This window comes from Rhipicephalus sanguineus, chromosome 9, assembly GCF_013339695.2.
Source record: "Rhipicephalus sanguineus isolate Rsan-2018 chromosome 9, BIME_Rsan_1.4, whole genome shotgun sequence".
Taxonomy (NCBI): domain Eukaryota; kingdom Metazoa; phylum Arthropoda; class Arachnida; order Ixodida; family Ixodidae; genus Rhipicephalus; species Rhipicephalus sanguineus.
The window spans coordinates 53,154,801-53,181,248 of NC_051184.2; the positions used below are offsets into that span (position 1 = coordinate 53,154,801).

General features: G+C 49.0%; 1 protein-coding gene across 2 annotated transcripts in view; it reads right to left on the reverse strand.

The window, feature by feature from the left end:
- Nucleotides 1-278: 278 nt before the first annotated feature.
- Nucleotides 279-26,448, reverse strand: part of LOC119405149 (RING finger protein 11) — a 29,002-nt gene continuing 2,832 nt past the window's right edge. The window contains exons 2-5 of one of the 2 annotated variants that reach the window (XR_007417527.1): nucleotides 6,933-7,087; nucleotides 5,699-5,908; nucleotides 4,168-4,206; nucleotides 279-3,521 (exon numbers count right to left, since the gene is read on the reverse strand). Coding sequence is in view for 1 of the 2 variants with exons in the window: in XM_037671949.2 (XP_037527877.1) it covers nucleotides 5,737-5,908; nucleotides 6,933-7,087 (327 nt within the window). In the remaining variant the exon portion in view is untranslated. The remainder of the gene's footprint in view (nucleotides 3,522-4,167; nucleotides 4,207-5,698; nucleotides 5,909-6,932; nucleotides 7,088-26,448) is intronic. The other variant, XM_037671949.2, reaches the window with a different exon arrangement.

Below are 26,448 nucleotides of genomic sequence, written 5' to 3' on the forward strand. Positions count from 1 at the left end.
CTCCGCGTGGTGCTCTGTTCGCAAGGAACCATAGAACTCCGCGGCGCGGGTTTTCGAATTAGTTTTTGCTATCCATCCATACACATGGTTTCACCCATGTCGAGACAAAAGTAGCAGCCAAATTTTGAAGTTTGCTGTGGCAATTGCTTGTGCCAGGATATAAATCTTCCGTAGGATCTTCTAACGTACGCTGGTGTTACCGTTTTTGCGACATGTCCTGGGCTGATACAGTTTGCACTCATGGTAATTTGGTATCCTAAACAAGAAAAGAAGGCACATTTTGAATGAAACGAAATAGATACACAGCTTTATTGTAGCGGTCATCGAAAGACTTGAATGACAACACCAGTCAAGCACATTTTATTTTATTTACACGTCCCGAGAAGGAATGAAAACGTCACAAGAAAGTTCCATCACTGCTAATGACTAGGCCAAGATATTTTACTTTGCGCGATGAAAGGCTCTCTGCTGCTTTTTTGTTTGTTTTCCCAACGCATCCGAGAATAAAAGCCGGAAAGGAGCATTCCGATGTTATACAAGCTCTAAACAAGGTAATGCACAAACTGAAAAACAGTGAGCTTTCCACGCTTTCAAAAACTAGCACAACTGTCCAGTGTGGTAAGTACATCTGACCGACCACTGACATCTTCCTTGCAACTCCGTAAATCAATCAATCAAATTTTCAATTTGTTTGCCTAACCCCCAAGCAAAAAAAAAAAAAAAAAAAAAAAAACGGGCTCAGACAACACAAAAGCAGATGAAAAGCAGTCTATGAAGTATCTCACAGACAAAAAAGAAACTGCGAAGGAGAGAATTCGGCTACCAGTAAGTACGAATGCGTTTCTTACACCACCGCGTCTAGGGATAAAAAAAAAAGTGAAATGTGCGTCTACGATGGACAACTTTGTCTGTAAAAACAACACAACGATATTGGGGGTGCTGAAAAAAAAAAAAAAAATATCGCAAACACTTCGTTCAACGCCCGTTGTTCATTGGTGAACTTCCATAGTGGGCTGGCATTCCGTCACGGACTCTGAAATTGCTGTCCACATCCTCGAGATGTGGGCAGAAAATAAGTCGTAAAACGGCCGTAAAACGAAGGAGGCTCTTTACGTAAGAGTCGCCCGTTTCCTTTATAGATGTTCAAGCTGCCTCAATCTACCTGCCAAACACCCATTCGCGGGGAAGCTAAACTGGCTGGCTAAGAAAGACTGGACCTGTGACCATGCTGTAGTTGTAGTGTGGAGAAAAACCCTGGTACAGCAAAGGTTTCAAAAGCTACGCAAATGTGCAGACAACTGCTACACTGAAGCAGTGTGCTGTAATTACGTACAGGCGGACTCGGTAGCTTCACTCTAAGCTAATCGCGTCGCTCACCATCACCAAATCTCGGACTCGCTACAATTCACAAATTAAGCGCGAAACGCGAAGGGCCAGTTTCGGTCAAGGAACTAAAGTGCAGTAGTTACAACGCTGTGGTGCAGTGTGAACACCTTACTATCAGTCTTGTGTTTTAATATCAAATGCACATAAACACTTGGCCTTATGTAAAGAAACAAAAAAAATGTTCACAAGTCTTGTTTGTCTATGCCCAGGTAGCATCCCGGAAGTATTTTGCAGTGCATCAAATTGTACAACTATTGGCCACTGGGAACACCTTGACCACCATAGTAGTATATGGTGTTCAAAAAGAAGCAATTGAAAAAAATCACATTTTGAGAAGGAATCCTTCACATACAAAGTACTACTGTGACCAGTTGTCATTTATGAAACCGGCAAGTGGGCTATTTGTAACAGCTAGCAGTGTTATCAACAATTTTTGCAATGAGAACTGTGTTTTGATTCTGCAATCACTGCACAGACCACTTCACAGTTTCGTTCGGCTACTGGGACTGCCTTCACAGACAGCTAACCCGCCTTCTCAGATAAACTAGTTAAAGAATGCACTGCTCAACAAATAAACTGATGATGATATATGGTGCTTAATGGAGTGAGGGCCACCTACAAATAAACTGTGATATGCTACAACAGGCCTGGGCACAAACAAGCGAGAAGTGTAAGTGACTGTTGTTAACGTTTTCGTTTTTAGATTAAATATTCAAGGACATGTAGGGTGAACAGTCCTGTAGAGGTCGAATACGCATTAACATTTCCCTGCCTATCTGCTCCCTTTGGATCGACGCTGTCATTCCTCGAGCCAAGTTTGCGCTCACGCACGTACGGCGCTGCGCTACTACACCCAGCTTGTTGCAGAACTCGGTGCAGCACCGATTCTTACATCACAACAAAGAAGACAGCGATATGCGATAAGTACCACCATCGCGCTGTAGCGCGCAACGTGACTTTGGGCTTCGTACTGTCACAAACACTGCAAAAGCATTCCTTTGCTGTCCGCTTCATCATCTACAACGTAAACATACACAAACACTCCATTACCCAGCCATCAAAAAAGCCATTGTTCATAACATTTGCTCTGTCCTCGCATTAGCGATCAACAAGAAAGATTTCGCAAGATAATTGAGACCTTCAACAAAGGGGAAAAAGAGGGACCAGTGACCAGACAGATCAAGACCTCTTTTCAAACGCGACAGGAGATATTGCGTGCGGGTCATACGAAGCTGCTTTCCGTTAAAAACACTCGAAGCTGGCCAATACGACTGACAGATCACAAAACGTACACAAAATCCCAGTCAGCACCAATTTCTTTCTTCCAGACTTGGCCTGAAACGGCAATGCTCGCGGCTTCCGACACAGGCACAGATGCCAACTTATCACAAGCAGATGAAAACTAGGCTCACTCAAAGGACTATCAATCCAGACACGGGAGTGTTTTTGCCCGTGTCACCACCACTGCTCTCCCATAGTGCACCGGCGTTCTCGACAAACAACAAACCAGAGGAACGACCGAAAGAAACAGAACCAAACTCTCGACAAATACAAAAAAAAAAGGCATTTCATATCAACGCTCCAATGCAAGGTTACGTCGGTGCAATGCGCACTAAGGAAGGTAGGGGAAAAGAGAGCCTTCCATTAACCCTTCGAGCATCACAACTAACCACTACTAATACATTTTCTATATACATATCCACACCCAGGCTAGGGGGAAAGAAAGCCTAGAAAAGCCAACACTGAGAAGTCCTCAAGCCAAAAGCTTGTAACGGTGCACTTTTCTGGCCGGACAATTTTTAATGACGGCGGGAGGCTTCTCCGAGCCCGCAGGGTCGGCGTCGGCGGGCCGGCATCGTTGCGTGCCCCGCGACTTTGAGAGCGCCGCTCGCTCTTTCCTTCTGGTGCGCCTGCGAAACCATTGCTGGTGAAAGCAGCGGATGAGTCTGAGGAACGTCTGTTCTCGCACTCTGCGTGCGACAGAGGCGAGGAGTTCCTGCACGACGTTGGCGCTCGCAAATTTTGCTCACTCAATGTAGAGCTGCGGAGCACTCCGCAGTAGAAGCAGCAGCAGCAGCAGCACACAGTTCAGAGACGATGCCTGGTAGCTGAACACGTCCCACATCAACACAGACCTAGTGAAGGAGTGGGAGAAAGAAAAGTAGGCAGACATGTCATCGCGCGCAACGTTGCCACAAAACTGTGGGCACTTTGATCTCTGACTGAAAAGACAACCGTACAACCTAGCACGAGTTGTTCATCTTGGGTAGCACTACACGCATAACCAGTCGTAAGTACTACAGCGGGCCTATGCCGTAACACAAAATTACACGATTCCGTGTTGGTACTCCCTGATTGGCAATCTTGAAATGTTGAAATACATTGGAGGACCACATGGGCCGCGACAACGGCACGAAGCGTGACGAGATAGAACAAATGGAATGGTATTCCATATTCTGTGGTACGGTATAAGCCCACTGCATGTAGTTGTGGTGCCTCATTTTATTTATTAACACTTAGTGGAGGTTTGCTATCCCTGTTCTCAAACACCATGGTGGGTGCTCACTCGAGGCTTCCACTGTGGCTTGGCTTCAAACGGTCTGGCAATTGAACAAAGACAAGGAAGCAGATCCAACACAAGCAGATCTGAGCACTGTATTCAACTGTTAGCTTCATGCAAACGAGTGGCGCATGCATAACCCCATTTGCACCTTTCTACCACGATATTAAAGATTACACAAAAGGACACACGAAAGAAAGCTAAAGAAAACTGACCCTCACCTAAAGCAGCAGCACTGCAACCATACGTGCGAATTTTTCCTGCATTAAAGACACGGAGAGGCAGCTTACTCATTCCAGCGCATGCTTATGGATAAGAAGTGCTTTAAGTACATCACACCTACACTGATCCCTATGCCTAGTTACGATAGCAGTACTGTCAAAAAGTGGCACAAACGCCACTTGATCTAAGTAGCAGGGTGTTGCCTTCAGCCTAACAAAAGAGCATGGACACACCACTGAAAGCTTTAAGGCAGAATCAGGAAAGATGTGGATGAGAGTGTGGGAAGGGAGCTTTCACACGCATGCACTTGGCCTGTCTGGCTTTCCGTTTGTTGCTGGAGAGAGTTGCCCACAGTGATGTCTGCGTGCTTCGGAAAAGCAAACCACAAGCTGTGAGTCACAAAAAAGCGCGAACCTATGTCCGTGACTGACAGGTTGACATCGCACTCTCACTGCCTGCATGCTTATCATTTCTTCAGTTCTTTTCTTTTTAGCCACAACCAAACATTTCAGCTGAAAAAACGGCTTTCGTGCTGTCGTGAAAAAGGTCGGGCGTGCAGACACAGATACAGGAGAAGTGAACCAGAGAAAACAAACACCATCCGTCAACTCAATCAGTGCACAGTGCTAGGAAAGAAAAACTCAAAACTTGTCAAGAGCACCAAAACACCATTGTACGTACTGCGTGTGTTATATATGCGCACGACAGTACAGTCATTTCCTATTCTCCTGCCATTTTTGCGTCGTCATGGGACTAAACCGACAGCTAGCACCACCTATGCTACGCATCCTGAACCTGCATATCCAGAATAAAGACAGTTCCACTTCAGCTCTCAGTCAGGCTGGTCTTATGTCCAATGTGCTCCAACAACACAGTATAAAAGCGCAGATAAATTTTGTGTCGACTTTCTTTTCTGCCACAGTGCTCCCTTTTTAACAGTCGTTGTTTGTCTCACCTGGTCCTCTTCGGTGTCTGCGTCTGCATGTCTTGCCTTCTTTACTGACAAATTCTGATCAACTATAGCTCAACTTACCATAATTCGAAGCTTCACACTGCCTTTTTAGCAGCAGATGTGTTTAAGCTTTCTATTCCACCAGTTTGCATCACCAGAAAACTATCATCATCATGAACGGCCTCTTCCTCATATGGCATCTCGTGTCGCCTAGAACCTGGCCACGCTAATTAGAAGTGCGTTAATTAATATCATGCTAATCAGGATCATGCTAATTAAGATACTACTAATTATAGTTATGTCAACTAGGAGACAGTGCTAATAATAGTTATGTTAATTAGGAGTATGCTAATTCTGACCTTGTTAATTAAGACCATGCTAATAATACAGGTCGGCCACAAGCACCACTGTTAGTCCAGCCTTGCACCAGTAGTGCAAGCTGCCCGCAATTTTTTTCTCCAGGAAAACTCGCACGCTTTCCGAAGTTCACGCTTTCCGAAGTTGCCCCGGCAAGAAACTAAACCACCCGTACACAGTGCCATGGCTGCAAAGTACACTCTGCCTGCCACCCGACTTACCAACAAGTGCGCATGCGCGATGTGTCGCGGGGCAGCCCTCAGTTGGTCTGGTAGGTGGTCAACAGTGCCGCGTCCACCGGTTCCATGCACGAGGGACACGTGAAGGAGCGCATCAGCCAGTCGTCGATGCAGTCCGTATGGTAGATGTGCATGCAGGGCAGGAACCGGACTGCATCACCCACTGCAAACTCTCCCATGCATATCACGCACCTGCAATGAGACGGTGGGAAGTTCATTCTAATACTTCAACAACTGACTACAGGTGGCAAGTGTGCGTGGTTTTCTTTACAAATATTTGCATTAAAGGAAGCTTCATCGCGGAAACTCTCCTGTCTAGAAACGTGGGAACAAAAAAAAAAGTTTGCTGGAAATAGTGCAAAACGACGACACAAAGAATAGTGAGGATAACACTTCGTTGCATCATTTTGTGCTGTTTGCATTGAATGTAATCCTACCCGGGTAATTTTCTATCTTTATTATAATAAAAGAGGTTTTCTGAGTGGCTGTTCTTCCGAACTGAATACAGTTTGGGATACTTGAAAGATAAAATCAAAGCCTATTGGCAGCAATGTTCTTGTGTCCTGTCAATTTAAAAAAATAAAAATTGATAAAAATGACAAAATTTCAAAACACAGCTGTACTGAACCTGCCAGGGGTGTAGACAGGACTTTACTTGACGGGTGGGAGAACCCCTTATATGCATGTGGGTGTGTGTATGTGTGCACACTGCGCATGTGTGTGTGTGTGTGTCCAATCTCATAACCATCAGTTGGAGGTGCATGGGGGTAGTGCACCGATGCCTTCAGAGCTATTTCAGATTTGGGCTGTGGCATTATGAGCCCTTGAATGCAGTGCACTTTCGTGCAATTTCTTGGTCTTCGATGGGATGTCAACTTTATTTACTGCCGTCGCTTTGTGAGCTTAGCGACTCGAGTGTGCCTGGTCGCACTGTACAGTCGCGCTTAATATGACTTGCAACACGGGAGCGCGTGGCCTCATGAGTTCAAGGACTGCTCATGGCTTCAACTAGCCCTTATTTCCATAACTAAATGCTGTTCTCACACTCTGGGATGATTCCAGATAAGAAAACATCGATTAGTTGCTGAAATCAAACCAAATTGAACCCATGAGCAATCTTTGAAGTCATGAGGCTACGCGCTCCTGTGTTGCAAGTCATATTGAGCACGACTGTACATGTGAGAGGGCAGTGAGCCAGGCAAGACTAACAACTCACTCTCTGTTTTTCTTGCTGCCATCATAGAGGCCCGTGGGAAGGTGCTGGATGAGGCCCATCCGCTGGGCAATCACCACCTGCTCTTCCTCAGTCAGCTGGCAGGCTGGACGGCTCACGTTGGGCGATGGGTAGTACACCGGCATGGACACCGTCTCCTGAAAAGAGGGCAGTGACACCGCAGTTATGGTCACATTCCACCGTGATTCGACGTATGCACGAAGTAAGGCTGCAAGTTCTTGTCACTTGTGCTTCAGCTGACTGCATGTACAACTAATAGTAATAATACTAATCGTAATAAAAATTTGTGCAGCCTGCACTGAGTTGCGCAAAGGCTGGGGCACAGTAGGGCTGGCCGGCACTCGGCTGGCCCTGGCTTGACTAGGCACACGTGCATTCACAGGCCGATGCACGAAACGTCCACACACACTGTAAATCACAAGTATTGGCTAGGTATCGATCAGGAATCGCTTGGCAATCACAGCACCAAGTAGCTTAATCAATTAAAATTTATTTTTTCTCTGTTTCTCTCTTTCTATACCTTTTTCGCTTTCTTCCCTTTCTTTCTCCCTCTCTTTCTTTATATCTCTCTATACTTGGTTCTCTCCGGCAAATCGGCACAGAGGGACAGCGCACGTGTTTGTGGAATGAAGCAGAAAATCAAGAAGATGACAAAGAGAGCGCGTGTTGCATGATGATGATTGTTTCTTGCCCACATCGCAAAACGGACAAAACGGCGGCCTTCACAGCTCTGCTGTAATAATAATATATAGGGTTTCACATGCCAGGACCACGATATGATCATCCGGCATGCTGTAGAGGAGGGCTCCGGAAATTTTGACCACCTGGGGTTCTTCAACGTGCACCTAAGTCTAAGCACATGGGCCTTTAGCACTTTGCCTCCATGAAAATGAGGCCGCCACGGCCGGGAGTCGACCCCGCGACCTTCGGGTCAGCAGCTCTCACTCCCATTTGGGGGAAAAGAGAAACTGACTGAAACTCTTGAGCATTGAAACACGGGTTACCAAAAAAATTGACAAAAATATTATTAAGAGAGAGAGAGAGTGAGTGCGTGTGCGTATGTGTGTGTGCGTGTGTGTCGGCGCACCATATGCATAATTTTATCCCGCAAAGGGCAGCAATAGGAACGAAGGCTTTGCCGCCTTCGACGCGACCCAAAGCGTAATCTCAATGGCACACGTGCGGAACCCCGCCAAGGTACTACAAGGACGTTCCCTCCCCCTCTACCCCCCTCCTCGAAGGCTCCCGGAAGACATGTAGACGACGACGACGACGTGACACGGCCGCCGGCCCCGGCAACAGCCCCAGCCGACGTACGTCCTCGCCCGAGTTTGACGTAAGAGGATGACTCCTCGCCCCTTTTTCCTCACGTCAGGCAGCCCCGCGGAGTCGAACAGCTGCCGTCGCGCGACGTCGCCCGCGGCGTCCTCGGCTGGGCGACTACAAGCCGCCGCCGCACGCTGTCCGAATTCGCAGCGTCGCGTAGAGGTCGCACGCGCTGGTCAGCGAGACTCGTGCATATCGCGAAAAGCCATCGGCAGGGTCGGACAGATGTAATCGCGAGAGCGGCGGCGCGCGCTTGTTTGCCCCAGAACGCGCTATTTCCGGCAACTGCAGCTGCCGACGTCTCCGCAGGCCTCAGCGACGGGCATAAGACCGAGGCCTGCCGTTTAAATTCAACGGGACCGCGAGGTCGCCGACGTCGCGTCATAGGGACACGGGAGTCCCACTCTTTTCCCACCCTTATGCACAACGAAAGAATGTTTCGGAAATGCGTGGTGTTCGTGCAAGTTGATACTGCTTCATTTTGACATACAACAAGGCGTAGAAAACCATAGCAGCCCACTAGCGCACAATCACGGCGAGGACAAGATGGGAGAACGAAGGAGGAGGACAAGGATGAAGAAGAGCACTTTATAGTGCATTCTTCTGAGGGAAGAGCGCACGTTTTTTCAGCGTCGATCATGACCTACGCCTGTTATATTTATTTATTTTAAGCGGAGCTTCGGTGAGTTAAACATTTCGGTGGCGGCGGCGGCATAGTTCGCGAGGAATCCGGCGGCGCCGGCGAGTGTACAGGAATGCGACCGGTCACGTGCGCATCTGCATGCGCCGTCTTCCAATAACTGATGCCCTCTCGATCGTATATACGCTTGTCGGCGATATCAGCCGTTTCTGATACTGAAATCTGAGCTTTTATCGAGGTCAACTTCTTGTCAGTTCCCGCTGCCACATTTCATTGTTTCACGCGCGACCGTCGTTGTTGCCTGTAGCGACACAGGTGTTGCGCTCCAAAGCCCGTGGGTGAAGGTCCAATTCCTGGCACGGAGGTAGGTAAAAATTAGGAGGGAGCATTGCGCGACGCGATCGAAAGAAAGAAAAAAATTGGCCGCGTATCTGCGTGCTTCACTGCAAATGTCGTGTAAAGACGATAGAAGAGGCGCTGTGTGAGATATGGACGCCATCTGGCAATACGTCGGGAAACATGAGTGCTGTGCTGCGTGCTGGTAGTCCCGGCGCAGCAGCAGGCGAAGACCGGCGGTGACCAACGCGACCGGCGGGGACGCCAGCCAGCCCGAACACGCGGTTTGGCGCGAAGCGCTGAAGCAGAAGAAACGTCCGCACTCAACGAGTAGTCTCCACACACTCTTTTATTTACACGTCGCCTGGGTAAAACAGGAATGTCAGAGCGGCGCCCACAACCGGCAGCCTGAAGGCCGCCCACAACGCTGCTTTTTCATTTTTAAAATATTTTCCCCCCCCTTCTTGGCCTTCTCAAAACTAAAGTTTTTCAACACCAACCCATGGCATTCGTACAGTGCAATACAGAACCGAAACCGAAACAACAATGAGCTCGTGCGGAGGGCACGGAGGAAGGCAAATTTCAGCGCAGTCGCATTTTCAGCGCAGCTTAAGAAACTAGGGTCCTTAAAATTACGTATGTATGCATTTTCTATTAAAGGAACACGCTACCTAATACTTACCTAGTGATGTTGCACCTCAGATATGCATGATATTTACTTTTTGATCGACAACGTTCACAAGTATGAACAGCCGTACCAGTTCAAGACGGCTGGCCCTTGGGCAAGTGGTTCAACTTTGGCCGAGTGGCTGAATCGAGGGACGTGCCGACAAACAGAAAACAGACAGACAGAAAGACAGACCAAAATTTCTCCGTTTAAGTATCCCAAGAAAGACTATCGTCTTTAAAAAAACAGTATATATGGCTTGCACCGACGTCACGGAAACCCCGTATGTTGGAGCACCAGCATGTGGAGACGCGACGCTAGCGATGCCACATTAATACTATCAAAACATCACGTGCAGGTTATTTCATTACGCACGCGCAGAGACGCTCGTGCTGCCACGTCGTTTTCACATTGTCGCAGTTTGCTTGTCATCAAAACACCACCATCGTGGAGTACCAGTACATTCAGAAGCGGCGCCCATGACGTCACGTGCAAGCCATCTTCTATATACGTCGGGCACGCACACGCCAAGCTCGCTTGCCCCCATTTCGCCTAAAGTCCCTAGAAGAGGGAAAAATCTAGGGACTTTAATTTGGCCTATAAGAGAGAAGCTCCTAGCCTTTTTTCTTTTGCTTCGGTTCACACAGACACAATGCGTGGACATGCGCGGACTGTCTCGGCAGAGTCCGGAACAAAGCGGGCGCGCGCACTAGCGAAACTTCCTAATTCCAGGATTGGTCAGCCGCGAAAGTCAAGAAAGGAATCCTTACGACATAGTACCACCTGCATAATACGCCTCACGCGAAGCGCACGACACACCGTGCGCACCGCTCAGCGAAGGTGAGAGGCCACATGTACTACGGCTACGACGCAGCAAACAACGTCGGCGGCACACAAGTGCGACCGACAACGCAATTGAACGACCCGGGACTCAGAACCGAGCCGCCGTACAAGAAGACTCGGCAACCCGAACGGCTTCTCTCGTGGCTTCGCCGCACGACGGGGAGCGGGGACGCAGTGCTTTTATGCGTGCATCGCCCCCGTAATACGAAAAAAAGCTCGTCGATTTCGCAACACGCACGTGAACAAAACGTCAGTGAACCGTCAAAGAAACGTCAGAGAAATTTTTTCTGACGAGCGCGAAGGCTTCGTTTGATGGATCAATAAATCGCCTCCAGAGAAACGAACAACTTCAGGTAATTGGGAGAACACGTACGTACTGCGCGAATTCGCAAGCGCGTATGTGTTTCGTCAACGCTTGTGTAGCCGCAGGCCCTCTTCGCCGCATCACTTTCGCAATGCGAGCGCAACAGCAAAACGAGATGGTGCGGTTACAGCATCCGAACTGCGCACGTTCGGCGTCCACCGAATACGTGGGAAAGTAGTGTTATCACGCTTTTTAAATGTGGGAGCGCGCGCAAACCGGATCAAACGTCGTTTGTCTCAGACAGCTTCCCGTAGACGCGTTTTTTTTTCTTCACCAGACGACGCGTGACGCACTCTTTTTCCCCTTCCTTTCCTTACATTGCACATTGCGTTTATCACGAAGGCGCCAGATAGCAACCGCCATCGTTCGTTCGTTCGTTCGTTCATCCATCCATCCATCTATCTATCTATCTATCTATCTATCTATCTATCTATCTATCTATCTATCTATCTATCTATCTATCTATCTATCTATCTATCTATCTATCTATCTATTGTCTGTCTGTCTGTCTGTCTATGTATCAACGACACATCAAGGTGTTCTGCTATTTTCCACTTCAAGGAGTAAGGCAGCGTCTTGTTAAAAATTTGGCTGGAACAGAACATTTTAGTGCAAGTTTAATGGTGAACATGAGCAGCGCACACAGAAGTCCTCCCTTAGCGGCATTTCCACACAGAAGTGTGGAAATGCGCGTAAGGGAGGACTGAGGAAGCAAATGAATGACGAACACGAGCGCTGACTACCAACTGGGCTTACTGGTAACAAAACAGATACATATATAAACGTGAGTTAACCTCATGTTTGTCACATAACACGTCACATATATTTACAAGACGATAAGACTGTCAAACAGTGCGTCAGCGACACGAGTCACACTACCAAGGTGGCGAACCAGCAGTAAGGGTGTGTAGGGCAGGAGCGCGGCGTAACCCGCGGCGGGCCGACGGAGAGGCCGAACGACGGGAGGGCGCGCGGAGTGACGACGCAGAGACCAAGCTTCGGCGAGACTGACGGGAGACTGCCCTCCCGCGTTTATTGCAGGCGGTTTTAAGGAGAGAGAAGAAAGGCTATTGGTCAGCGAGGCACGGGTCACATGACCGGCATGACCACGCCGGATTGGTGGTAGCACAGAGGCATGGCAGAGACCCAGCTCCCCCCAGTAGCATGAATAGAAAGCACAACAGCACTGGTGTCTCAGCATGGCACCAGGGGTCGCACGACACAACAAAACATGCAATTTTTCTGCGCAAAAATGTAAAATTATTTTACATAAATGACCTATAGGTAGCTCGCTGACAGAAAGGGGAGTTTTCACATAAGGGGTCTAGCACTGACGTAGCCGGAAAGGGGGGGTTGGGGGGGGGGGGGGAAGGTGTGAACGCCTTCGAAGTTTTTCAATTTTGCATGCGTGTATATACAGGAACACATACAAACGCACGCACGAACTTACGTAAAGGATGGCTGACTCCCCCCCCCTGCCCCCAGAAAAAACAAAAAGAAAATTTCTGGCTACACCTCTGGGGTCTAGGACGGTTCGCAGACACAAAGGAAAGCGGCCGTGCTATTTCTTGGGCTAGCTGGATTAGCATACTGTCTTTTGGACGCGCTTGAAAAAACAAGGACACAGTGTGGCACACGTAAACCAAAAACGAAAGCGCTGTGGTTTGTGTGTGCCTCACTGTGTCCTTGTTTTTCAAGCGCGTCCAAAAAAGACAGTTTCTGCATGGCTCGCCGACTCAAAGGGGGTTTTTACATAAATGGTCTTGCACACTCTCTCCTCGGATGGCTCGCCGACTCAAAAGTGAGTTTTTACATAAATGGTCTAGGATACTCTCTCCTCGGATGGCTCGCAGACTCAAAAGAGAGTTTTTACATAAATGGTCCAGGATACTCTCTCCTCGGATGGTTCGCAGACTCAAAAGAGAGTTTTTACATAAATGGTCCAGGATACTCTCTCGTCGGATGGTTCGCAGACTCAAAAGAGAGTTTTTACATAAATGGTCCAGGATACTCTCTCCTCGGATGGCTCGCACTCAAAAGAGAGTTTTTACATAAATGGTCCAGGATATACTCTCTCCTCGGATGGCTCGCAGACTCAAAAGAGAGTTTTTACATAAATGGTCCAGGATACTCTCTCCTCGGATGGTTCACAGACTCAAAAGAGAGTTTTTACATAGACGGTCCAGGATACCCTCTCCTCGGATGGTTCGCAGACTCAAAAGATAGTTTTTTACATAAATGGTCCAGGGCTACCTCTCCTCGGATGGCTCTCGGAGACTCAAAGAGTTTTTACATACTGGTCCAGGAACTCTCCTCCTCAGGATGGCTCGCCAGACTCAAAGAGTGTTTACTAAATGGTCCAGGATACTCTTCTCCTCGGCTGGTTCGCAGACTCAAAAAGAGGTTTTACATAGACGGTCCAGGATACTCTCTCCTCGGATGGTTCGCAGACTCAAAAGAGAGCTTTTACATAAATGGTCCAGGATACTCTCTCCTCGGATGGTTCGCAGACTCAAAAGAGTTTTTACATAAATGGTCCAGGATACTCTCTCCTCGGATGGTTCGCAGACTCAAAAGAGAGTTTTTACATAAATGGTCCAGGATACTCTCTCCTCGGATGGCTCGCAGACTCAAAAGAGTTTTTACATAAATGGTCCAGGATACTCTCTCCTCGGATGGCTCGCAGACTCAAAAGAGTTTTTACATAAATGGTCCAGGATACTCTCTCCTCGGATGGTTCGCAGACTCAAAAGAGAGTTTTTACATAAATGGTCCAGGATACTCTCTCCTCGGTTGGCTCGCAGACTCAAAAGAGAGTTTTTACATAAATGGTCTAGCACACTCTCTCCTCGGATGGTTCGCAGACTCAAAAGAGAGTTTTTACATAAATGGTCCAGGATACTCTCTCCTCGGATGGCTCGCCGACTCAAAAGGGAGTTTTTACATAAATGGTCTAGGATACTCTCTCCTTGGATGGCTCGCAGAATCAAAAGGGAGTTTTTAGTAACTTTTTACATAAAAGGTCTAGGACACTACCTCCTCAGATGGTTCGCCGACTAAAGAGGGAGTTTCTACATAAAAATCACAGTTTCGCCGCAAGGGCGAAGCAATGAATGCGATAGCAAGAAACTAAGGCTATACGAAGTGAGGCTCGCCAAAGGGTACTCTCAGTTTGAACAGCGCTCCTGTTACAAAGGCGGCCGAAGCAGCGAAGGAAACTAGCGTGCTTCAACTGTCTAGCTGTGACACTTGATAGTTCGCGCTCATCTTCTGTTTGTTCGTTTAGCGGCGTCGTTTAGCGGCGCTCCGTAACATGAGCGCGGACATCACGGTTAAAGCTTGAAACATCCCTCTTGCCCTCACCACGAGAAAACCGCGCGAGCAGACAGCGGAAGGCCAAGGTTCTCCTTGCGCAAATATAAGAAGAAGCGAGCGAGCTCGCCGACGACTTTTAAATGCGCTCGTCGCGCTCCTAGCGCCATCTCGCTGGTAATGAAGAAACTCTTATGAGCGTCGGCCATCTCTGAGTCCGTCCAGCGGCAAAGGGTGTGTATATAACGCTCGCCGTTAGCTATGCGGAGGACCTGCGTTCCGTGGCGTAGTGGCTAGCGCCACTCGCTGCGGAGCAGGAGGTCCCTGGTTCGATTCCGCGCTTCGGAAGCATTTTTCTGATTTATTTTTCTTTGGGGCTTTTATATATATATACATACATATACGGTGCATGACGGCGACGGAGGCGGACATTTTCCAGCCGAGACTGTCCATATAATTGCTATCGCAATAAAATGATCTAGGATACTCTCTCCTTGGATGGCTGGCAGACTCAAAAGGGAGTGTAGCGATGCGGGCTTGTTGGTCTGTCATGGTTCTTGGATGTGAGCGCGAAGAGACAAGGACGAAGGGAAGAAGACACACACAGCGCCAGTGTGTGTGTCTTCTTCCCTTCGTCCTTGTCTCTTCGCGCTCACATCCAAGAATCAAAAGGGAGCTTCTACATAAAGGGTCTAGCACACTCTCTCCTCGGATGGCTCGCCGACTCAAAAGGGAGTTTTTACATAAATGGTCTAGGATACTCTCTCCTTAGATGGTGCGCCGACTCGGCGATTTTACTAAAGGGCCTAGGATACTCCCTCCTTTGATGGCTCGCCGAGTACATCGATAGTACGTCGACAGAGACGAAGAACATGGCTTTCGCCTTCCCAGTCTAAATCCCAGTCGTCTTAGGCGAATGTATAAAAGACCCTGCGAGTTTTTTTTTTTCTTTTTTATAAGCGGGAAGTGCGTGAACCAGAAGTACGCCCCTCAAAAGACGCGTTAGACGCAATCAGCTCGCTAATTAACTAAAATGATACTGCTGTAGCTTTTTAACCACTCGTTCTCGGCGCCTCGCCTTACCAGCCTATAGGCGATAGGTCAATGAGCGGCGGTAAATAAGCGCATCGTGTGGCCTTCGCAGCACAACTATACGCCGCTGATTAGTCATAGTATAATGACAGCGCGTGAAGGGCACCGAGGCATGCGAACAAAGGCAGCTTTATCTCCGAAATAGCGGCGATGCGTGCGAAGGCGGGCGCAGTCGTGCGCTCAAGTGTAGCGGCAGAACAAACACTGGCGTCACGTCTGACCGATCGGACCGCAAACACGATATGGCCAGGACGTTCACACTTACAGGGCTCTAGATGCCACAATTTGACAGAAAGAAGCAATGCTTGCTAATTGTAATTTTTTTTTTGGCCACCATGCGCTAAATAACCATGCCTCAACATCGAAACCAACTAACACCCTCGAGAAGTACTTATACGAGACCGCCAGCATGGTTCGACGCAGCGGGTTCGATTCCTAGCAGCATTAATTTTCGATGGGGGCGAAATGAAAAAAAGAAAAAACAGCTCCACTAACGTGAAATCTTGGGAGGTGCGATGTTTCACCCCTGCGCACTCCCGCTGTTCCCGATTCCCTCCCACTCGGACCTTTTACGATCAGAACGCGTATAGTGCAAAGACGTGATATTAGCCCCCCCCCCCCCCCCCCCTCCCACTTCCTTCCCTTTTTCGCATGTGTATGGAAACGGATGCTTTTGCGTTTCTTTCCTACCGACATGCGTCCACCGTGACCTGGAATCGAACTCACATCCTCGAGCGTAGTATAGCGCGACGCCTTATACGTGCTAGGCAGGCTACCACGACGGGCCACAAAAATCTGATTTCTACGAGTCCGCGGACGCAGGCCGCAGCGAGCCGGCTCTCCGCCGCTGCTCGCATATCGACGTATATCGGTGACGTCAGAGATCGAGGGCGCGGCTAGGTCGTCCTCAGTCGCGCTAATGATAGCGAGGGCAATCGTGCACTTTCCCTTTTTTCTTTTTGCTTGCTCTCTCTCGCACCGGCTATGTGGCGTTGCGCTGCTGAGCTCGAGGTTGCGGGTTCGATCACAGCCGCAAGTGCGAAATGACACCCGTGTGTAATAATAATTGTCGGTGCTTCACGTCCCTGGCCAAAACCACGATATGATTACGAGAGACGCCGTAGTGGAGGGCTCCGGAAATTTCGACGCCAATCTAGTGTTCTTTAACGTGCACCTAAATCACGGACCTCGAGCATTTCACTTCCATCGAAAATGTAGCCGCCGCGGCCGGGATTCGACCCCGCGACCTTAGGGTCAGCAGTCGGGCACCATATACCACTAGACCACCGTGGCGAGTGACACCCGCGTACGTGTACTCATTAGTGGTGGAATGCTGCCATCTATGTACGGGTCGTTCAGCATGCGCAAAGCAAATTTTTACGAGATGGCCTATCCAGACCGATGTCCTTTGTGTTGAGAACCCCCAAGCTTGTATCATTCCACGTGGGAACGGTACGTACTCAATCCTTCCACCTACCAGTGGTAAGCCGCTCTTTCCAATACAGCGCTGGACAATCAGCGAAGATTGATTGACTGGCGCAGCCGGATATCGCAGTAGCAAGCGGGGGCCTGGACTGAGGGTTCCACCCTCTGGGATTTCGCAAGCAAAAAGCACAATAATTCCAAAGAGTCCATGTGGCCATAGAGTTTCCTAAAGTTAACTAGAGGGGACTCTGGCGCTGCGATCGTTCAGCCACCATGGGAATGATGGGTAGTACACAGATTTGCCTAGTCTTCGTGCTTGCGGCTTCAAACGTACTCGTGGCTTTGTTTATTGCTGTGTTTTGGCGTTCGTTTCGGGTAAAAAATAGACCGTTGTGAACTTCGTGACCAGGTTTGATTTGGTGAGCCTAAAAAAAAGTTAAAGTGGTGAAGTGGAACTGCTGACTTTTGCTGAATTTAGTTTTGCGACAAAGCGGACGCAGGCGACGTGGAGCCAAACGGAGCCGAAAGAACGAAGTTTAGACAAATTCGTGTTCTACCCATCATTCCCATGCTGGCTGAAGCGTCATGCGTTGCAGCTCCCATAGACACTAGCGCCAGAGTTCCCTCTAGTAAGTATTGTAGGAAACTCTATGCATATGGCTAAGCGACCGGCTGCGGTGGCTAAGCAGCTATGGCCAGAGCCGTCGATGGGGAGAGTCTGGCGAATGGGCGGGGCAGTGACGTCGCGGCGCGGCGATGACGCTGTTCACGTCACCGCCACGCCTCCGCTCGGGCGGCGTCCGCCATATATAGTCTTTCCGCGCGACGGGCGCACGGCTGAGGCTATGTACGCGCTGTTCATTCGTGAAATCTAGCGCTTCTAAACAAATTGCGAAAGCGAAATTGTGCAAGAACATTGTTATACAAATTTAATGAAGAATATGGAGTGAATTAGACGTGTCCAAATCATCGTGAAACTGAGTTGTGCACGCCGATTCGAGTCCACGACGTTCTACGATACGCGCTGTGCTTTTAGAGCGCAGCTTTTAGGCGTCTGTTCCTGCGTTGTTCGGCATCGCCCTTGACGTAGTCGGCGTAACCGATAGAGCGAACGAGGGCGAAAGACAGCGAACGTGGATTCTGTCGATATCACGAGTTCTGGCCTCTCACATCGCTTTCTTCCTCCGTCATGCGTGCTCGCCCTTCGGTCGGAGCTCGTGCGCATGCAGGGCTGGTGGGTGCGCTGCTACTGTCTCGCTTGTCGTGACGGGGATGTCGATCACGCCTGCAATGCACAGAGTGGCGTGCGTAGCACTCGAGCACTGGCGGTTTCTGTGGCAATATGTAACGAATGTTCCAATGCGGATAGCCAGAAATTCAAACACAGTTCGCGTTGCCTCAACACGTAGCTGCGCTCAGAATTCGCATGAGGGAGTATCGTGATCATCGGTGATTTTTCGAGCTATGAAGACCTGTGGGTTTGCGTCTATCTTGGTTTGTTTTAAATGCGAAGCATTTCTTAGCGAACTTCTGCAAATTTGAGCGTATCTATCTGTCTGTCTACCTATCTAGCCGCCTACGAATTTGTGCTCTCCTGGCCGTTTCGTTCATGAAGTGTATACCAAAATTGGTATGGCAAAATGTGACTGTGCATGTACCGCATGATTTACATGCCGCAGTCTTGGTGCTCTTGCGGCCGTTTAGTTCATTTGATATATACCAAAATTGGTATGGCTTGACAAGAGTGTATGGCGAACATAATAACAGGAGTTATTATGAAAATCATGACACGCGTGTCATGTACAGCATGACTTACTCGCCACGCTCATGGTGCGCTGGCGGATGTTTCGCCAACTTGATATACACCAAAATTGATATTGCGCGACATGACTGTGTGACGAACACAAATAACGGGAGTTAATACGAAAATCATGGCACACGTGTCATGTATAAGATGACTTACGTGCCACGCTCATGGAGCGCTGGCGGCCGTTTCGCTTCCTTGATACACACCAAAATTGGTAGTGCGCGACATGACTGTGTGACGAACATAAAGAACGGGAGTTAATGTAATATCATGACACGCGTGTCATGTACTGCATGACTTACGTGCCACGCTCATGGTGCGATGGCAATCGTTCCGCCAGATTGATATACACCAAAATTGGTATTGCGTGATGTGACTCTGTGACGAGCATATATAAGAGGTGTGATTTTTGGAACATGTCACGTGACAAGTGTTACGTGAGAATTATTGCATGCCACGCCGAAAAAGTCTGTGCACGTGTTCTGGCAGCAAAGCAGAAGATAAAGAAGAGGACGGATTGCGTGCCGGTTCATGATGATGACAATTTTTATTTGCCACTAACGGGGATTCTCCAAGCTTAAACAGCTCTGCTTTTAAAAGAAACAGAGATACCAGCGCACGTAATTGCATTAAGGCCACAAAAGCGCAAAAGCGGGCGTACACAAGCGGCTTGGTGATCTCGAGCCCTAAAATTCCCTCTTAGAGAATTTTAGTGCCGCGACCCCAAAGTGCCTTGCGTACGTAAGCCCCTTACGTTCCTTAGTATAGTCCATGGGTGCGGCTGAGAGTACAAGGGAACATAAGAGGGTGAATAAGGAAGCGGCTTGGAGTCCCCGGCACTAAAACTCTCTAATAAGAAAGAAAAAAAAACTCACAGGGTCCCATATGCATTCGCCTACCACTCGAAGGCGAAAGCCGTCTTCCTTTTCGTCAGTTGATGTATTGTTTCTCACCCCCCCCCCCCTCGAAAGCTTTGTGACCTAACATTGTTTTGCACTGCCTCCAAGATCAGAGGCGCTGCAATCTTTCTACGCCACATCTGGTCATGGGCTGACGTCATCGCGTGAAGTCACGTTATTCGACGTCATGATGACGTCACAATCTTTGGTCGTATGGTCACGTCATTACGTGATGATTTTTGACATCCCTCGTGTTGACGCCGCCGACGCCGCGGACGCCAGCGGTCAATTTTCGCGTTTGCTCAGGCATCTAAGATTTTCGTCAGAGCAGGTGCAGGGCCCCCGTAGGCGCGTGTTAAATGAAAACAATACCTCGCTCGGCTAGTCTGATAGCGGACATCCTGTTGGTTTACTTTACAAAATCGTTTTTCTGCTCAACTTCTTCGCGCTCTATACTTCCTAATCACAAAATTTCATCGAGCACATAAGCGCCCCTTGCTATAGTGGAAGAGCTTCCTGCACGAGCACAGACATCGTGCACTATACGTGCATTACTAAAAAGCGCAAGGTACATTCGCTTAGCACAGATGCGCAGATTAATTTACATGCGCGAATTAAACGTGAAACTGGTAGCATGTACACAAGCGGCAACACAGCGCTAAATGACACCATTGACACGCTAAATGACATCCCAAGCTCGTGCTCAGAACGCGCGATAAATTACGCAAATGCAACACATAACGCTAGACACTTATAGCGTGATCGCTGCAAAATTTCAGTCTGCCCAAGCGATCGAAACGCGAACCATAAAACTCCTTTTTTTTTTTTCAGCGTGACAAAATGATTTTTAAAGTTTGCTCGCCTGAAAGGGGCCCCATTGCGCAACAAATAATAAGTTTGTGTTAATGGTACGCTGTTTATAATACCAGCAATATTCAAGCTAAATACTCAAGTACGTATCTCGCATAGCACGGAGCAGTCGGTCGGGGTCTATTTGCTGCGTCTGATGTTTCTGATCCAAAGGCGTCGTCGCTACTTTTCCTTCGGAAGCCTAAAAGGGCGGAAACCCTGCGCGCTGCTGTTTGAACAGCCAACCGCGCAACAGCAGCCCACCGCACGCCACAAGTTCACGCTTGAATGCGAGGAGCAGTCGCCATGAATACGCGCGGCTTCGCACAAGAGCTTCGTAACCTACGCGCGCTCCTCAGCGATCGTGTATGTGCGGCGCGCCGGCGACTCTCCTGCGCGGCAGCGCCGGACTCCGCACCGCGCTGTCGCCACTGCCGCCCGCCGCTGCCGCCGCCGCCGGCGAGGAGAGAGGGTTTACGTCACGAGAAGAGGGCGGCGCTGGGGCGGAGCTCGGAGAGCGGCGAGATGAAACAATCGCCAAACTCTCCCGAAGGGTATATATGGCTCTGGCTATGGCGTGGCGCTGCTAATCACAAAGTTAGCACTGACGCGCGCATTCACACGACATAGTTCGCGCGACCACGCTGCATGGCCCGAAAAACGCAGAAAGTGAAGCTATGAACCCGTAGGTTCCTCTTTTTTTCCTTTAGCTGAATTAAAGAGTGAGCTGGGTGGCTCACCGGTCACCGCCCCGTTATAAGGCGGACGCCCATATAGCCTACACCCATCCATCCACCCACCCGAAATGGTCGGAACGCGACCGATTTCGTGGATTAAGTCGCACATTCGTTTCGTGGATTACGTCACGCCGGGCAAACTGGGGCAAATTGAAAACCTACGCCACTGTCGGGAGCTATGTAGTACCTTTCAAACAAAGACCCCTTTGGGTGCCGCTATGCTGCCCTCTGTCATTATGCGTGACCCAAAATGCCCCAAAACGCGCAAAAAATGCACTGCCGAGGCATGGACGTCAGCCTCTGCACTCCGGTCCAACGGACCAGAAATAAAGCGCTCCCTCTAACCCATCGAAGGTGGTAAGACATGTATGCATGGTCGCCATCATCCCAAGGACGGATGAAAGGGGGGGGGGGGTTGCACCTCAAGAGCCTGAAGTCACGTGACCTAAGCAGAAACGTCACGTCTGACGTCATACCACCGCCGTGAAATCTGAATGCAACGCAAGGTTCTGCCTGACGTCGCATAAGTACCGCAATGTCGCCAAGTCCAAGTAAGGTCCAGGGGAAGATGGAAATCTTCAAGCGAATTCCTGAAGAAGACAAGTCCGCTATTCCAAACGCTGGCTCCAGCGACTCCCCGTGTTCCAAAGATTTTTCATCGCAACGCAGAATAAACAGATAGGTGGGCACGTTAGTTTGGGTTCATAATAATGCAAAAGGCGGCGCTAGAACGAATACTAAGGACTAGAAGAAGGCAGGAGACAGCGCATGTCCCGTCTTATTCTATAGTCCTTTGTATTCGTTCTATAGCGCTGCCTTTAATATTTCATCGCAATGTTGCCAGCGTCAGTGGTTTGCCCGTGTCACTGGGGTGCCTGTAACCTACGCCGTGCCGCTTCGCGGTTCACACTATTTCGCCAGCGTCACTGGGTCGACAGCGACGTGCCGCACAACCAATGTCATACGTCACGTTACTGCCCGGGTCATGTGACCCCGAGCTGCTGCGGGGCAGACCCTCCCTCTCCACCGAGGAGAGCAATAATAATAATACATTAATATCTGGGGTTTAACGTCCCAAAACCACGATATGATTATGAGAGACGCCGTAGTGGAGGGCTCCGGAAATTTCGACCACATGGGGTTCTTTAACGTGCACCTAAATCTAAGTACACGGGCCTCAAACGTTTTCGCCTCCATCGAAAATGCAGCCGCCGCGGCCGGGATTCGATCCCGCGACCTTCGGATCAGCAGTCGAGCAAGGCGAAAGACAACTCAGGGCCTCGATACACGCGTGGGGCATTTCGCAAGCTGGCCATGTAATAATAATGCGCGGATACAGCTCCGGCTCGCCCGACGAGGAGGAAAGGTGATCGCGCTGCAACACCGCGCTTTTCCGGTAGCCCAGCTCGCTCGTAAGCCCTTCTCTCTACCGGTGTGGGTGAGAGAAAAACAATGCGACAGCCGGAGGAGGATGAGAAGGAAACGAGAGACGCACTCGTTGCCGTCAGCAACTATGCACGTCACCGGCGGCATATGAGCGCGTGACGTGCATAGTTTTTTTTTTTTCGTTTTTTATTTCCTTTCTCACGCGTTCGTGACTGCCTTTGGGTAGTTACATGCTTCCAAGTGAGACGATTTACTTCGATTATTCATTCGCAGACCCGGATACCGAGAGTCTGCGTTCATGAAATGGTTTATTAGAGTACCGTATATTACAGTAAAAGCTCGTTAATTCGAACTCCAAGGGAGGCTATAAAATTGTTCAAATTAAGCGGAGTTCGAATTAGCGGGAGGGCGCTAGAATGAACGGAAATTGCGACACACTGCGCGGGCAGAACCCAAGAAACCACCTCTGGACTCGTTATCGCGAAATAGGCGCTACTACACGTTTGTGGCAAGAGATTTCGTAAATTAAATTCATGCAGCTCTAACAGCGAACATAATTAGTCAGTGATACGAAACAAGCACTGACATGCATTCGTGTGAGCCTTAATGTCGATAGTTATGCTCCAAAAACACGTTTGCAGCTTGCAAAGAGCTCCAGCGCAGCGTCCGAATTCCCATCTGCTGACAAATGCTTCCGTTTCGTTGTTTTGAATCTCTAGTAAATTTGGTTTAGTTTGGTTTCGCAAACATTGTGATCCCTCTGGGCCGACTTCTGCGAGGAGCGATTAAAACCAGGCGCTCCCAGTTCGAATTAACCGGTGTGGATACCGACGCGTTCGAATTATCAAGTTTTCCTCCATATAAATAAATACATAGGGCTGTGCCGGGACCAAGGCGAATTAACTGTAAGTACGAATTAACGCGCTTTTATTGTATTATTATTATTATTATTATTATTATTATTATTATTATTATTATTATTATTATTATTATTATTACCACCACGACGTTCTGCAGTTCACTTGATGGAGCTTCGCCCGTAGTGACAACTTCCAGCACATATACGACTCACTCACGCTAACACCTATACAAGCAGCAAGCAACATTATGGCGTTCCGTCGCAGAAAGAGTCAACACAAACGCACTAGTGTATAGGCGTTCGCGTTGTTCCTTTCTTGCGCACGCGTTTTCTAAAGGCCAAACTTTTTGCGAGGGGAGTCATTACAAACCAGATGAGCGTTACAACATCGCGGCATTTCGTATAGGGCGGTTATTTACCTCGGTCACACGGGAAAGGTGAATACGACGGTTCATCAAAACGACTCTACGCAGTGCGCGCAACTTCTCTTTATCATATACCGCGGAATATGCCCTACGATTTATCATTATTATTACTTTGCTACTACTGCACATTCCAAGAAAAAAAAAAGGTGCACTTTGACTCTCTTTTTATACATGTAAGAGACCCTTGTGTAGTACTCCCTTTCGAGAGGCAAGTTGGCGTTCGGGGGAGACGGGGACTTTTTCCCCGTCTCCCCCGAGGAGGCGCGGGGGGGGGGTCACGCCTATTCGCTAATCCGTGACGTCGCGGTCACGTGATCCGCAATCCCCTCGTCTCCCCCGAGCATTTCTCCCCCGTCTGAATACCCCTTAAGCGACAGGGGGTTGGGAAAAGAGGAAGGTGGTGCTACCACAAAACTGTACCCTTTGGGCACGAAGCACGCCCCGAAGGGTGCAATCTCAGTCTTTCTTTAGGGTGTAGTTAAAAGGACGCTGTAAAAACACCCTTACAGAAAGGCGGGGGCAATCGGTTTACAATGCATTCTTTCGTTTTAGCGTTTTCATCGGAAGGGGGGATCTACCCACAGTGCTCCAAGTCTCTCTTTCGTCTATTTCGTGTTTATCCCCGTTGTAGTAGACACGACAGATGCAGCTGCAAAGTTCTGTTTACAACGAGAGACGACTCGCTCTCTTTGTGGGCAGTCCCCCCCCCCCCCTTTTTTTTGCGGCTGCTCCCCCAGTGACGGCAGCTATCTTTATTATAGCACGCAATTCCCTCCCCGAATGAATAACAGACAGGAAAAACGAGAGAAAGCGAGACTATACGTGACGCACGAACCAGTACAAAAAAAAAAAAAAAAAACACGGCGAAGTACGTGAACTTCGGGACAAATATTTACGGCTCGCGCTGTGTTGCTGCCTTTGTAAAAGCGATGCGATATGCCCCCGGCGCGATGGCGGATCGTATGTCGTTTTTACAGCCCTGTTTTTCCTCTGCGCCTGTTTCGCTCACCCGCTGCAGTTCGGACGCGCGCTGTAAAAAGCTCATTCGATAGGTCAACAAATAAAAAAGGACCAGAATGCAATCGGCGCTATTTTGGGCGTCTCGGGAAAGACGGAAGAAAATGGGTGCTGCTATCTGCCTCTCTGGCGTCGATGGGGGCCGTGTAATCCTTGCTGCCAGAGCCGGATAACTTATCCGGTTCGGGTAGTTAGGAGCCTACTTTATCGAAAAGAACTAGTAATAGTATCCGGGGTTTTTACGTGCCAAAACCACGACACGATTACGAGGGCTCCGGAAATTTCGACCATCTGGTGGTTTAGCCTTCACCGAAATGCGAACGCCCGGATCGAACCCGCGACCTTCGCCGGGTCAGCAGCCGAGCGCCGTAACCACTGATCCACCGCGGTGGACTCGAAGATAACTAAACTAAGATCAATGTGTTAGCGAACCATCTGTCTCGTTGTTTTAGAAGGAGATAGCTTTTCTTGATGCAAGAATTTGGGTGTTGATGGCCTGTTTTTCCTTTGCGTTGTTATATTTAGTGGCTTCTTCTGTTGCTCATGCGTATTTTTGGTTGCTTATTGCACTTATGTTTGATTGGTGGCATTCGCTCACGCGCATCATCGTTTATAGATGCGGGATCCCTTACGCACAATAAATAGTTGGTAGTGAGCGCTGTTTGTGGCGTGTGGTCGTCGTCAGCACTTGGGTGCGTGAATCTACGTGTTAATGAGGCAGTGCCAAGTTGCGCCCAATTTTCGAGGATATAGGTTAAGATTACACGACAAGGTGGAAATCAAATGAACTTCGTTCTTTTTAAGCGAAGCTTCTTACAACTCGCACATTTCGGTCAGCGCCGGCGAGCGTACAGAAATGCCGGGCCCACGAAAAGGGGGGGGGGGGGAGGGGGTCAGTCGCTTGCGTATTTGTACGCGCCCTTTTCCAATAACTGATGATCTCTCCGACGTAATCTTTTCGTCGATCAGCCGTTTATGATATGGAAATCTGATCATCTGCCGAAGTAACTTCGTGATGTCACGCTTCCACATTTCATTGTTGCCTGGATATGAACGCACGATCGTCGTTGTTGCCCGCAGCAACTGCAGTGTTCCGCTGCTAAGCACGTTTAGAGGGAGCATAGCGATATGCGATATCAAGAAAGAGAAGTACTATGTAAAAGACACGCACACGCCAACCTTCGCTTGCCCCAATTTTCGCGATAGGGCAAGGGCTTCTGGAATTTTTCTTTATTGAAGTTTTGTCACAGACAAGTTGGTATCACCGGCGAACCTCGTAATCTTTTTTTTTTTTCGGCGCTTAGCGATACTGTGGGATTACACACGTGCGGACTTTGCGTGCATGCATAGATAACGATTTTGATTTGACGGCTCAGCTGCGCCTACACTTCACGCCCCAATCAGCGAGGAGCGCTTCCAAGAATACAGATAACGAGAAAGCTGACGCTATCGTGACATCCAACACGAATATGCCACGCGGAGACTTCGGGAATAAGCGGTATCGAGCTAACAAT